The sequence below is a fragment of the Falco peregrinus genome, chromosome 4 (assembly GCF_023634155.1).
Source record: "Falco peregrinus isolate bFalPer1 chromosome 4, bFalPer1.pri, whole genome shotgun sequence".
NCBI classification, from domain to species: Eukaryota; Metazoa; Chordata; class Aves; order Falconiformes; family Falconidae; genus Falco; species Falco peregrinus.
Genome location: NC_073724.1, coordinates 120,133,785 through 120,148,531, shown reverse-complemented (window position 1 = coordinate 120,148,531; position 14,747 = coordinate 120,133,785). Strand labels below are relative to the sequence as shown.

At 57.8% G+C, this 14,747-nt stretch overlaps 1 protein-coding gene across 1 annotated transcript; it reads right to left on the bottom strand.

Moving 5' to 3' along the window:
• Nucleotides 1-7,621: 7,621 nt before the first annotated feature.
• LOC129784327 (G2/M phase-specific E3 ubiquitin-protein ligase-like) lies at nucleotides 7,622-9,056 on the bottom strand. The gene is made up of 4 exons (XM_055802538.1): nucleotides 8,835-9,056; nucleotides 8,609-8,715; nucleotides 8,370-8,483; nucleotides 7,622-8,126 (listed from the first exon to the last, which is right to left on the bottom strand). Exons 1-4 carry the CDS (start codon nucleotides 9,033-9,035, stop codon nucleotides 7,793-7,795), a joined length of 756 nt encoding a protein of 251 aa, XP_055658513.1. The 5' UTR covers nucleotides 9,036-9,056; the 3' UTR covers nucleotides 7,622-7,792.
• Nucleotides 9,057-14,747: the final 5,691 nt, after the last annotated feature.

Sequence of the window (14,747 nt, the reverse complement as noted above, 5' to 3'; positions counted from 1 at the left end):
CCAGGGTCCCTGCGCCAGGGGACAAGAGTCTGGTCCGGCTGCAATGTCGGGCACTGCAAGGGGCAGGGAGATGATGAGCACAACAAGCCCCTGCCATGCTCCCTCCCTCCACGCGTCACAGCGCCTGTCCCCAAGTCCCCAGTGGCTGTGGGAGCCACCACGCCCTGGGCACCCTGTCCCCCCCGCTGCCCCCCTCACCGCTGTGCGTGCCGCTGCAGTCCCTGCACTCCCAGGACTCGGTGGCATCTTCCAGGGCGGAGCAGCACTGGTGGGTCCCACGGGAGCCACAGGAGCTGCAGACCAGGAGTCTCCATGGCCTGCGGAGAGCAACGGTACCCACTGCCACCAAAGGTCCCCGAGCAGTGGGCTGACAGCCCCGGCACTGTGCCGAGCCCAGCTCTCCCCTGCTCCCATCCTGGCAGCCGGGGCTGAGCTGCCAGGACGCACCCTGCGCCATGCCTGGCTCAGCATCCCAGGGAACCTCCACCCCTGCCCGTCAGAGGAGACAAAGGCATCGTGTCCTCACTGGGGCTGCGGGGTCCGGGACCACCAGCACTCACCCCGCCTGCTCTGCCTGGTCGCGGCCCAGAGGGCACAGGCACTGGTCGGCGTCGCAGGAGCTCTGCCAGAGCACCAAGTCGAGGAGAGAGCCCTCCTCCTCCCAGGCAGCATCCCTGTGGGAAGAGGGGAGCACTCAGCACCGGGGACATGGGGGACACCCCGTCGGCACCCAGGAGGGCCGGAGGGGATCAGCTGGAGTATTGCGGAGGGCAAGGGAGGCAGCGGGGAGGGTACCGACCTGTTGGGGATTTTGATGCCCAAGCAGAACATCTCTGCCTGGAAGGCTGTCATGTCCCGGCACAGAGGGCTCCGAAAGTGGTGCAGGCCCAAGCGCAGCGCCTGGCCCTAGGGCAGAGGTGGCATCGGCATCAGCAGTGGCGGGAGGGACCCGTTCGCTCCCCGGAGCTGGGTGACGGGGTGACCACCAGGCTGACCATGTCAGGGACCGGGGCGATGGCGCCTACCTGGATGCAGCGGCGGTGGGACCAGGTGCTGGCGCGGCTGGGGCAGACCATGGTGGTATAACAGGGCCGCCCCGCCACCTCGTCCCGGCAAGTGGGATGGGGGAGAGGCCGGAGGACATTGTGGCCTCTGCTTCCAGAGGTGGGCATTGGCCAGAAGCCCCTCTGGCAGGTCCCCAGGGGATGCATTGCACTCACTGTCCACCCTGGGGCCTGACACCGCCTTTTGAGCAGGGGGGACGCAAGGAGGGTCTGGCCCCCTGCTCCGGCCATGCTGTGGGGCACTGGGTCGTGAGGGACCGGGGCGTATCACGGTGCCTTGACCTCACGTCCGTCAGCGCAGCTGCAGAATAGGGGGTGGCGGGGCATTGGGACGTTCTGGACGGTCATTCTCCAGCACCACTGGTAAACACACCCCTGAGCTGGGGGCGGTTGCGTGCATCTATTCAAGAGCCCTGGCTCTTTATGACACAGCGCTGCAAGCGTGTATAGTCACCGATGGGGTTTCGCATTTGCTTAACCTGGTCTTAAGCCTCCCACGCCCACTCATCCCCCTGCCTGCATCTGGGACCCGGGGAGAGGCCCAGGGCTGTGCTGCGTGGAGAGAGGGAGCGTGGCATGGGCAGGACGGTGCATGAGGGAGGGCTGCACCCGTCTTGGGGCTGCCCAAAGGTTTGGTGGAGATGCCACTGCTGGCCCCACCGCATCCGCTTCTACAAGCCCCTGTGGTGGCAGCGCTGGTGCCAGAAGAGGAACAGGTTCCCCTGCCAGTGAGCGGCTGCAGGAGTGCAGGGCTGGGAGCCTCCCGCAGTGCCCCCCCATCTGGAATGTTAAATATTTCCTCTGCCCCGGTGCTGTGACTTTTCCATCCATCTATCTCCGCAGGTGGGAGTGTGACACCCTCGGTGCCCAACCCCAGTGGGGACGGGCTGGCACTGGGCACTGCTGGCACCCACAAAATGGGGGGTGGTCGTGTCTGGCACCCCAGTGGTTGCGCTGCCTTCGGAGGACCGGGCTGGGCTGGAGAAAGGGGCTGGCAGGAACCTCACTGGGTGCAGCAAGTGCCGAGTCCTGCCCCTGGGGAGGAACAAGCCCCGGCACCAGCACAGGCTGCGGACGCCCGGCTGGAAAGCAGCTTGGCAGAGAGGGGCCTGGTGGGCACCTCAACCAGCTGCCCGTTGAGCAGGGGGTCTGGACCCCTTGGAAAGGCGGGATCCGGTTTGTATCGAGACCCCACGGTGAGCCCATATACCACAAATTTAACGTCCCATTGTCCCCAGTTTGGCCTGTTCAGATGGGGTATGGGCTTGGTCCCTTCCATATTGTTTTGTCCAATGCACGTAACAGCTGATACACGGGAAATAAATCCCCGAGCCCATGAGAACACTTCCTAAGGAATTGTTCACAAACAATGAGCTGTGAAACATGGTCGTGGGACCCAGTGGAAGGAAACCTGGTGTGCCCCAGAGCTGCGAGCCTTTATTTGGCATATACGTACTTGTTGGGGTTTTCCGGCATCAAGGTTTAAACCTGGAGATCCCACATGTTTTGGAAAAACTGTCCATTGAGAAACAGCATTGAAGTGTAGAGTATTGCCTACCCATGAAGCACAGTGGAATTTTGTGTGGGAAGGAAAAGGAAAAACCTACGACCCGTCGGCACCCTCCACCGCTCAATATCCAGCCCCTCCGAGTCCTTTCTGGAGACGTCCTCGCACCTGCGTGTGCACGGAACAGCGTGTTTACGCGGTGCTATCGGTACCCCGACCACATGCCCCTCTAGAACATTGGCCTCTGCTGACCCCAAAGAGAGCCGAGGGAAACGGGATGTTCAAACCCCTCGGGCTGCACCCGAGTGGGTAAGAGGGGTGCAAGCATGTGGGGAACATCCAGGGCCCATTTCGCCCCAGGCGTGCTTCTGAGTGGAGAAGCCCACACTGAGCTGGAGATGCAGTGAGTGCAGGGGAGACCCCCAGATCTTGCCCCTGACCCTCAGCCCATGCCCAGGCTCTTCACAGTGGTGCCCATCCAGTTCCTGGGCCAGGTTGCCATAAATGTATATACAGAGGTATCTATACTGTGGCATCAATTCAAACACACGCACACACTTTTTTTTTTTCTGGAGGCTTTGAATCTTCAAAATCAAAAGCCTCATTTAGATCAGATAACTATAATATTTGCTCATCTTGCAACATAGATTTCCAGGGAGGTTCCATCTGATACAGCTACATGTTGTCAACAAAACTACGACAGCGATACCTATAACAAGGATAGTTTGTAAGGGATTCGCTAGGCGCCCGGTTATTGACCGCCCGCCTAACTCTTGAGGCAGCCCTTTGCATCTCATCCAGTTGTTTCTGGAGATCCTCGGTAGCATTTGGGACATGTGAGCAACATCTAGTTTTACGTACCCGCATACTCCATGTGCTTCAGCCGGTACTAAAGCTAACACCAGCCGATTCTGTAAAGCACACTTGCTATTTGCTTGTACTTGTTCACCCATCAGTTTGAATCCCTTTTCCACTGCTTTAGCTAGTGTTTCCCTTTGCCGTGTTCCATGTTCTAGCAACTATCCATCCTCTAGTGCCATTAAGCCAGCTAGAATAAAGCTGCCAAGACCCCAGTTTGCCAGTTCCAAAGTGGGGGGTCCATGCCAGGGCTCTTCTGCATTTTGAGCTCTTCTAATTTTTCCCCAATATTTACATTCGATTGGTTTCTGTCTCCATGTGGGGCATAAGGTCAGTCCACCTAGGGTGACTGGTCGAGTTATTTTTGCAAGCTCTAGTCTCGCTGTCTAGTATCCATCTCCACTTGCCCGTACCAAGAGGCTCGGAGCAGAGAGGCCTAGGGAACAAGGTTTTCCCTGATTTTGATTTTGCTTACAGGTATTCATTATCCAGAATCCCTCTTTCAAAATCCTCATTTTCCTTCCATCAACAACCTTGGTGCAGTTCCGTTTCGACAGGGTCAGATTCCACGCGTTTTGGTGTCCCCGTCAAGGACGCCTTCAAACACGCGAGGTGCAGTTCCATTGCCCTTCAACTCATTTAGACCATGGTTTTGGGGACCTCTTCAAGTCTTCACATTCTGGCAGGCTAATTGTACTTCACAGGGTAGCCTTTCCTATACGGAATCTAAGTGGCACTGTATCCAGGCTTCCGGAAGCAAATCCTAAATCTAGGGCTGGTGAATTGAGGGGGCACTCACCAGTTCCTGGTGAAAACAGAGTTTTATGCCCTCTGGTCAATGGAGCGTGAAGTCCCTCGCTTCCTCGCTGTCGACACCGGCCCTTTTTGCCAAGAAAATGGGACGCCCCAGCTTTGTGGGCCTTGCCGGTGACGTGACCTACCCATTCTAAATAACTGTCATCAACTGGGAGAAGGCCCCGAGGTGCTGGGTCTCCCACAGCCGGAGGTACAGGAACGCAAGCTCTGATGCCGCTTGGGTTTCTCATTCTTCCCAGCTCTCGCACCAGTTTTGCGATCACATTCTCCTGTGTTTCGCTTAGGCTTATGCTGCTCAGTAGGAGGATGAACAGCAACTTCCTCCTAACTGCTTCAGTGGGAAACACTGTACCACGCTACAAATGCCTATAGCTATTGATTTAACAATTTATCTGGCCTTTTCTGCTGTCCCATCGATTCATTAATGCCGTTTCTAAAGGTTTGAGAGGGGCCAGCTGTTCTGCTGTCCATGATGAAGGGGCTCGTTTAATTCTTGAATAATGTGTCCAGGGTCCTTTGCCCCAACTCTCGACGGCTGTAGAGGTTGTTAAAAGGATGCGATATGGTCCTTTCCCCTTTCCCCTTAGAGGTTCTGCATTCCACCACTCGATACGCAGCCGGTCTCCGGGCTGGAAAGGATGAGCCGTGTGTCGAGTTCCAAGGATCTATGCGCCGTCGCGTACTTCTGAAATTCCTGCAAAATACTCCCTAAAAATAAATATTCCCTAAAGAAACTAGCTGAGTTTTCCCGTTTCATTGCCCTGTTAGATGGGTATCAGAGGGTGTATGTGCAGCCTGATGGGGCGATCCATGCGACAGCTTGTATGGGCTCAAATCGCCCTTCCCTCGAGGCTGGAACCTGATTCTCAGTGCCGCCAGAGGTAGTGCCTGAACCCAAGTCATAGGTGTTTCCTGACCATTTTTTCCGAGTTGTTGCTGAAGGGCGTAGTTCACCCACTCCACTTGACCGCTAGATTCCGGTCTGTATGGAGTGCGGTAATCCCAGGTTAGGAACAAATTTTTACCCAACTCTTTTACGGTTCCAGCGATAACGTGGGACCCATGGTCTGATGGCACTCCTGAAGGCATACCAAAGCGGGGAATAATTTCTTGTAACAGGATTTGGGCTACCTCCCCCGCCTTGTTGGTTCAACAAGCTTTCCAGCTTCAGGCCATCCACTGAAGGTATCGACCAAGGCCAAAATGTATCGATATCCTTCTTTTCTGGGTGACCCGGTGAAATCTGTTTGCCAATAATCTCCAGGAGAATTTCCTACCTTAGTCACCCCCATGATCAGCTTCTTAGTAGCATTTGGATTGTCTCTAAGGCGTATTTCACACCTCCCTGTAATGGATCTGATAACCTGTGCGTGGCCCTACTTACAAGTGCCTTGCGGAGGAGTTTCACTGAATTTTCAATTCCCCAGTGGAACTGCCCATCCCTTTAGCCGTTCTTCGGCCAGTGACTTAGTTATTCACTTATTATCCTCTTTCATCATGTTTTGGCGGTGCTTCCGGCGGGACTCTCCCCTCTGCAGGGGTCAGAGTCAGGATACCTTTCTCTGCAGCCCCCTTTGCAGCCATACCTGCCCACTGATTTCCTAATCCTGGAGCGCTCTTACCAGCTTGACGTGCCTTGCAATGCGTAACTGCGGCCGCCACTGGTTTTTGAATGCTCTTTAATAATTCCTGGATCTGAGGCGCATATTTGAGCACAGTTCCTCGAGCAGATGATAGTCCTCTCTCTTTCCAAAGAGCTCCATGCGCATGAACCGATCCAAAGGCATACTTGGAGCCTGCCCGTGTGGGGGCTCATTTCCCTTTGCTCAGGGCCCGTGCCCTCGCGAGGGCATTCGGTTTGGCTTCCCGAGCAGAGACCTTTGCGGGCAAAGTTTGTGATTCTGTTAACCTCGTCGATGGTAGTTCCAGCGCACCCAGGCAATCGTTATCCCTCTCGGGGCCAGCTGCTGCCGTCAGCATACAGCTCCCAGCCTGCTTCTTGAGATCTGGGGGCTGGAGCAGACTTCCTCAATGGTCCGGGGCCAGCCGATGTCCTCCTTTTTGTTTCAGTACCGTCATGACCAAGTGTGGTACCTAGACGGTAACCTTCTGCCCCACGGTGAACTTGGGGAATCGTGAACCAGTAGCCCAGTTGCTGCTGCTGCTTGAAGGCATCCAGGCCATCCTGAGCTCAGCTCATCCAGCTGTTGGGAGAAGTCAGTTACAGCGTGCCACTGGGGCCCTAAAAACTTGTGCCAAACTCCTAAGGCCGTACTTTCTCTCTCCTGGGTGAAAAGATCAAAGGTCTTTATTAAAAGCATGGGTAATGCCGGCACGGGGGCCTCCGTCAGAGCTCGCTCCAGGCGCTTGAAAGCAGCGTTACCCCCTTCTGTCCAGTCAATGCAGCCACTGCAGGAAGCTTTCAGTAGCTCATACAGCGGCTTCACAACAAATCCGTAATTGGCTCTCCGAAGCCGACACCATGCCGCCATTCTGCCAGATGCTGGTACGGAAGCTGCACAGGGCTACTTGTGCCCGGGCCCGTGTCCTCATCTTGGTCTTTGTCCCCATCCGCAGCCTTGTCCGTGTGCGCACCTTCCCCCGGCAGCTCGGCTCTAAGGCCCTGGGGCCACACTCTGGTCCCCAGCAGCCCTGGCACCCCCTGGCTGGGGCTGCTCCTCTTCCCTGGTGAGCAGGGGGGAAGGAACCCTGGGGAGGGCCCCAGCACAGGCCGCCCCTCGCCACTTGGCCATCAGCACTTGCAGAAACGTTTGGTACCCCATGGCCATCACGAGGGTGTCCTGGACGATGCGCATGAGCTCTTCAGCGAGGTTATGCGTGACCGTGGCCGAGGGGCTGCAGGGGGTGGCTCCACATCGACGGGGCTCTGCGGCCTGTCCCTGCCATCCGTGGGGAACTCCTTGTGCTTTGGCCCCTCTGGCAGCTCCAGTGGGATGGCCTGGCCAAGGGTGAGCCCCGGCTTCCCCACCAGCACCCAGGTGGCTCTGGGGGACCGGGCAAGTCCCATGCGCGTTACTGCGGCTGGCTCTGCCATCGCACCAGGCCAGGGCTCCAGGACACAGCAGAGGGAGCCCAGGGAAGAGGAGCCGCTGCATGACAGGGATGGCAGCGGGGCCTGCAGGGACTGGTGCTCCCTCCTCAGAGCATCTGCACTTGCCCGGCACTGGAGGATGGGGAAGAGCGAAGGCTCTTGCCCTACAGTTCTCATGCACATCAGCAAGCCCACGGGCAAAGTTCAAGCTTCTGTTAGTGAGGATCAGCAGGTTTCTTGCACAGCAGCTGGGAGGGCAGTTGCATGTCAGGTTGTCCCTTGAGAAGCCTTGCTCAACTTCCTCAGCCAAAGTGCCAGGGGTCACAGAACCACACCATGGTCAGGGCTGGAGGGGACCTCTGGAGATCGTCTAGTCCAACCCCCGGCAAAAGCAGGTCCTCCTGGAGCAGGCTGCACAGAATTGTGTCCAGGTGGTGCTGGCACGTCTGCAGAGGAGGGGGCTCCACAGCCTCTGGGCAGCCTGTGCCAGTGATCTTACTGGGAGCGCTGTGCCAGGGTCCCTGCGCCAGGGGGGCCAGAGTCTGGTCCGGCTGCAATGTCGGGCACTGCAAGGGGCAGGGAGATGATGAGCACAACAAGCCCCTGCCACGCTCCCTCCCTCCACGCGTCACAGCGCCTGTCCCCAAGTCCCCAGTGGCTGTGGGAGCCACCACGCCCTGGGCACCCTGTCCTCCCGCTGCCCCCCTCACCGCTGTGCGTGCCGCTGCAGTCCCTGCACTCCCAGGACTCGGTGGCATCTTCCAGGGCGGAGCAGCACTGGCGGGTCCCACGGGAGCCACAGGAGCTGCAGACCAGGACTCTCCAGGGCCTGCGGAGAGCAACGGTACCCACTGCCACCAAAGGTCCCCGAGCAGTGGGCCGACAGCCCCGGCACTGTGCCGAGCCCAGCTCTACCCTGCTCCCGTCCTGGCAGCCGGGGCTGAGCTGCCAGAACGCACCCTGCGCCATGCCTGGCTCAGCATCCCAGGGAACCTCCACCCCTGCCCGTCAGAGGAGACGAAGGCATCGTGTCCTCACTGGGGCTGCGGGGTCCGGGGCCACCGGCACTCACCCCGCCTGCTCTGCCTGGTCGCGGCCCAGAGGGCACAGGCACTGGTCGGCGTCGCAGGAGCTCTGCCAGAGCACCAAGTCGAGGAGAGAGCCCTCCTCCTCCCAGGCAGCATCCCTGTGGGAAGAGGGGAGCACTCAGCACCGGAGACATGGGGGACACCCCGTCGGCACCCAGGAGGGCCGGAGGGGATCAGCTGGGGTATTGCGGAGGGCAAGGGAGGCAGCGGGGAGGGTACCGACCTGTTGGGGATTTTGATGCCCAAGCGGAACATCTCTGCCTGGAAGGCTGTCATGTCCCGGCACAGAGGGCTCCGAAAGTGGTGCAGGCCCGAGCGCAGCGCCTGGCCCTAGGGCAGAGGTGGCATCGGCATCAGCAGTGGCGGGAGGGACCCGTTCGCTCCCCGGAGCTGGGTGACGGGGTGACCACCAGGCTGACCATGTCAGGGACCGGGGCGATGGCGCCTACCTGGATGCAGCGGCGGTGGAACCAGGTGCTGGCGCGGCTGGGGCAGACCATGGTGGTATAACAGGGCCGCCCCGCCACCTCGTCCCGGCAGATTAGGCAGAGGGTCTGGTCCCGCTGCATCGCCCTCACTCGCTGCACCAGCCGGTGCCTCCAGCAGAAGGACCTGCAGGATGGAGGTGGCACTTCATCCGCAGCCCTCATCCTCGTCCTCTTCCTCCTCCACTGCCACACAGCGGGCCCAGCGGGGCAGCCACACCCCCGGCAAAAGCAGGCCCTCCTGGAGCAGGCTGCACAGAATTGTGTCCAGGTGGTGCTGGCACGTCTGCAGAGGAGGGGGCTCCACAGCCTCTGGGCAGCCTGTGCCAGTGATCTTACTGGGAGCGCTGTGCCAGGGTCCCTGCGCCAGGGGGGCCAGAGTCTGGTCCGGCTGCAATGTCGGGTCCCCTCCTCCGGCCATGCTGTGGGGCACTGGGTCGTGAGGGACCGGGGCGTATCACGGTGCCTTGACCTCAGGTCCATCAGCGCAGCTGCAGAATACTGGGCTGCGGGGAGCGGGGCCTATTGTGGCACCTTGACCTCAGCTCCGTCTCACAGCGGCAGGAATGGGTCTATCTGGGCATGGGAATGTCGGGACTGTGTAGTGACCACCGTGATCCGCCATCTCACCTGGCAAACGTCCTTACACCTACTCATCCCCTTTTCTTCATCTGGGACTTGGGGACAGGCCCAGGGCTGTTGTGTATGGACGGAAGGAATGTCACTGCCCCTTGACATGCCCTGTCCTTCCTTCTAGCCAGCTTAGACTGGCTAGTCTAAGTACCCCAGAGTACCCCAGCACAGGTACTCTTGCTTAGCGCCCTGATTCCTGATTCTTTTGCTGAGAGAGAAGAAGCCAGGGTCTTCCAAGGACAACGTGACACCCAAATTCCCTTCTAGCCCCTCTGCAAGAAACCTGGAGATCCTGACTCATAACAGCCAGAACTTGCCATGTGTGCTTGTTGACATGCAGGGTCTGGTGCCAGGACCAGGCTGGAGAAGGAGGGAGGCTCAGACTTCTGCTGGAAGCACTGACCAGTGGCCAGCACTGCCCATTCTGTGGCTTCCTTTCCTTTTCTAGCTCAGCAAACCTGGGCAATCCTAACATAATTTCTTTGCTACGATGCATTCATTTTCTTTCCTTGAAACCCTGCACCTGCACAACAGCCAGGGGTAAAAGAAGTGCATTGCCACAGGAGACGAGTATCGTGCAGAGGAGAGCCCCGCAGCCCCGAAGCTTCAGCCCCAGTCACAGTTCCCTCAGCCCCACAGCACAATGAAGGTCCCTGCAGCCACCCTGGTTGCTCTCCTCCTTGTGGCCACCTGCTCTGGTCCGAGGTCCGAGGCCCATCTTGGTGAGTCTGGTATTGCTGCATCTCCCCAGGGCTGGGTCTGCCACCACTCCACAGGAGCTGCCAGGGCAGCCACAGATTCCCAACCCTGTCAGCATGGATCCTCATGGCTGTGAGGAGGGCTGGGAGCAGGAGACCACTGCCAATGCTGGGACTCAGGTGTGGGGCCAGGGCTCTCCTGGGGGACCACCGCCAGGGAATATGACACAAGGAGGGTAATGGGAGATGGGTCCCCATCCTTATCCCATCCCATCCTCATCCCATCCCCCTCTTCATCCCATCACATCCCATCCTGCTCCACCCATGTCCCAACCGTCAGAGTCAGCCCCTTCCTTCTGCTTGCTCTCCATGTGCAGCCAAGCCTCCAGGAGCCAGCACTCACCACGGGGATGGTCCCAACCCCAGAACGCATGAATCTGGGCATGGCAACATGGGGGCAAGCTCAAGGTCACTGCCTCCCTGCTAAGGACCCAAACTGCCCCTGCCCCTGTGAGTTCTGCTGCCAGGGAGGGAGGCTGCTGGAGTTCTGCAGGGAGCAGCATTAGGAAAGCTCTGGGTGATGGCTGTGAACAGGCAGCATGGTCCTGGGTGTCTCAAGAGTCCTGGGGTTCCAGGATCATGGCTGCCTTTGTGCTGCCCGTTGGCCATGCTAGGCTCAGGATATGACTCAGGACCCAGCTGGTTTTGATGGAGGAAGAAACAAAACAAAGTGGAGGAAATGTGCAACATGCTGACATGCTCTCGTCCAGGGCATGTGTCTTTTCCCCTGCAGCCCCCAGCAGCCACCAGGACCAGGGTTCTTGTGGTAGCCCCTTCCTGCCAGTGGGACGGGATGGTGCATCCCCCTGGCACATGCTCTGCTGGTACAGCATGTCAGGGCAGGACCAGTCACCCTAGCCTGTCCCTTGGTCCAGGGCCCCATGCACCACAGGCAGCCCCAGGAATGATGCCTGCCCACTGCCCTGCCTGCCTGCCTTTTTCTCTGCCTGGCCCTTTGTTAAAGGAGGCTGTGGCAGGGAAGGAGGTGAATTGTCCTCCAGTTGATCCAGCAGCACTCTCATCCCCAGGCAGAGCAATGGGCTGCCAACCCTCCAGCCACAGCACAGGCACAGCACCCCTGTGCTGGCTACGTCAGCACTGGCACATCCCTGCCCAGGGGCTGGGGCAGTGGCAAGCCTGGTGCCACTGCAGCAGGGAGGGAACTCCAAAACCATATAACCATTATTTTCCCATTAAGTAAAGACACAGTGAGTTGGAATGAACAAGTGCTGGTGCCTGGAGCTGAGTCAGCATCCATCCACCCTGCGCCAGACCCCCTGGGTGAAGGTAAATGCTCCTCTGTTCTGCCTGCCTGGTGCTGAGCACATCTCGGTCTCACAGGGTGGGAAAATCACCCTTGGGGGGTGGGGTGGGGCGGGAATTAGAGAAAAACTGGGTCCTAGTAGAAGCGTAGTATTACAGAAAGCTTTTTAGGGTAAAATACAGCTATCGCCTTCAGGATGGTTGGCATGCATGGAACTGACATCACCACAGGTCCCTAAGCCACACAAGCTGCTATCCTAGAGGAATAGGGGAGGGTGGAGCAGAGTGGAGACACCACAGCCAGGCTCTGCTGTGCTCACTGCAGGATTGGGAACCTGATGGTACCATACAGCTGATAAGCTACATAGTGGCTGTAAAATATATGAGAAGATGTTTGTTGCTGGGCCAACAAATGTGTCAAAGACCAAGCAAAAGCCTCATTATCTGCAAGAGAAGGTCGGGAACTAGGCCCCCTTAGCACTTCAAAGCCTTCTGAGGAGGACATGCAAACTGCTAAAAGAAAATTGCTGAAAAGATAAGACTGAAGGATGCTAGGGTAAAATAATTGTGGTAGTGGGAGATCGAAACCTCCTACTCAAATGGCCCTCCTGAAGAGAGTGAATCCCCCGCTCTGGGAGCATGCCCAGTAAATTTAAAATGAACTGAACCTTTAAATGACAGTGAGAGAACTTTGCACCAATCAAAGAATGTATGACTAGAGTCACTCAAGCTCCACCTGAGAGTAAAGAGAAGTATAAAAAGAGAATAAATGAGGGGAAAAGTGGGAAAGACACCACCAAGAACAAGTTAAGGGAAGATGCACCAAGACTGACTCCTGGGACCGGCCGATGGGCTAAGCCTTTCTTCTCCCCGGCTTCGGACACCTTGGGTGAGACTTAAACTAAGTGCTAAACTCTAGAGAGTTACTCTTTAACAGTTATAGCCAGGCTGTATTGTTCATAACTTTTCCACGTGTTTTATACTTTATAACATCATAACATTGCATGTGTCTTTTTGCAGACAGTCACTATCACCAGCGATCCAAAACCCTGTCTATCTGTTGCACAAATAAAACTGCACTGTTAAGTAGCTGGTTGTCGCAGTTTCTCATTGAACGCGGCCAAACCCTGCAGTGTGGCTGTGCTAGTTCATGAGCACGGCTGGACTGGCAGTGCAGACTGCTATCTGTGTATCCAGAACCGTGGTCGTTTAATAGACACATTAAATGCAACTGGACTGATAGTGGTAACTTGGACATCACTTAGAATTTAAACCTAGCACACCTAACCTCCCACCTCGGTGAGGAGAGTTGGAAGGTGGGGGCAGGGAGGGTATTTTCTGCTAAATTACTCCATCCCCTTTAATGCAACACACAGGCTTTACAGAGAGCGTAGCTCCAGCAGCTCCTTGCACACGCATGTACATGCTCGTGTACACACGCACACAGACACGGCACCCCCAACTCTGCAGGGGGAGTCAGGAAGGAGCCCCCAGGACTCCACAGCCCCATCGCAGCCCTCAGCCCAGCTCAGCTGCAATCAAGCCTGCCAGACGCCCCGAGCTGGCCCCAGGTGGGAGGAGAGGTGTGAAGCAGACCCTGGGCTCATTCCCTGCCTTGCCTTGGCTGCCTGTCACTGCCAAAACACCACCCATATTTTTATCGCCAGCATAACGAGCCTGCACATCTCCCGCATCACTTGGTGGAGGGTCAAACCCCTTGTTGGCCCCACACAGCTTTCAGGGTTGTCGCTTGGGTTTTGCATGGGGCTGTTGCTGCACTGCCGGCGACATCCAAAAGCAAACCAAGCCACATTTCCTGGAGCCAAAACCCACATCCTGCTTGTCACCATCACTGCCAAACCAGGCTGCATTTACCCATCCCTCACACATGCCCTGTGCCATACCCATGAGCTCAGCTGTGCCACCTGAGGAAGCCCCTTCCCTACAGGCACTGAGCAGCACCAAGGGGGCTGGGGGACCACCGTGGGCACTGAGGCAGCACGAGCACTGGGAACATAGCCAGGCAGTCCTGCTGCCTGCCAGCAAAGCATCCAGCAGGCACATCTCCCCTCTGCAGGACCCTCCAGGACCCACCCAGTGCTGCTTGCCAGGGAGGACCGAGCTGGCCAAAGGGCACCCTGGGAAGCTGTTCCCACCAGGCTTCACCCTTCATATTATACCAATGCAATGGCCCAGCCAGCGCACAGGAATGTCTGTGCCCTACACTTTCTCCATCCCACCATGGTCTGTCATGCCACAGATCTCCTCCACCTCCCAAGCCATGCACCCAGTGGAGAGAAGCATTGCCGGAAGCCAATGGGCACAAACAGCTTGGGGTCTTCCAGAGTCAGGGGTCCTGGGGTAGGTCTGTGCCATCATGTCAGATTCCTCTATGTGCCAGGCATGGCAGCCAGCACCTCCCCTACTGCCCCTGGGACTCAGGTGCCCTTACAGCCCCTGCAAAGACGTGTGTCCCCTGTCCCACCCACACTTCCCTGGGCAGTCTCTGCAGCAGGACACATGCTGGAGGGATGCTGTGGTGCACAAGCATCCTTATTTTGAGTCCTAACTCCAGCTTCTCTCACTCCCACAGGAGTCAGCCCTAGCAGGAGGGATCCCCCTCTGCTCTGTGCTGACATGATGTGGGGCATCTTTTCCCAGTAGCTAACCCGCTGTTTAGAGATGCCCGCTCGACATCCCATGCACAGGCAGGTTTAGCCAGCTGGCCCCAGCCTCCAGAGTGGGTGCTTTCCTGACCCAGTGTCCAGCCTCAGCCCTGGGCTGCAGAGGGTGCAGAGCTAGAGATACCACCCATGTTGGCTCCCTGGTCCCCTCCACAGCAGTTTCTGGGGGTGCTGATGCTGCACCCCGTATTCCCCAGGGTGACAGAAAAAACCTCCCAAACACCAAAGCTGTTGTGGCTGTGGTGGCTGCAGAGCCACCTGCCTGCCCGGGGAGCCACATGTGCGGGGACCAGTGGGCTGTTTGGGGCAGAAAACGCTCACTGGGCAGCCCAGTGGTGGATGCCTGCCCCAGTACCACTGGGAGGCCAGATGTGTGGTGAGCACTAGGAACACCAGCCAGCCGCAAGCATGCACCTCAGTGGGAACAGGCAGGGCAGTGGGGGGCTGCTGCCAGCAGGACATGAAGCTATAGGCTGCTGCTTGTTTCCATCTGTCCATCCTGGCAGCACTGCAGCATTCCTGCGAGATGGGGCAGGTTG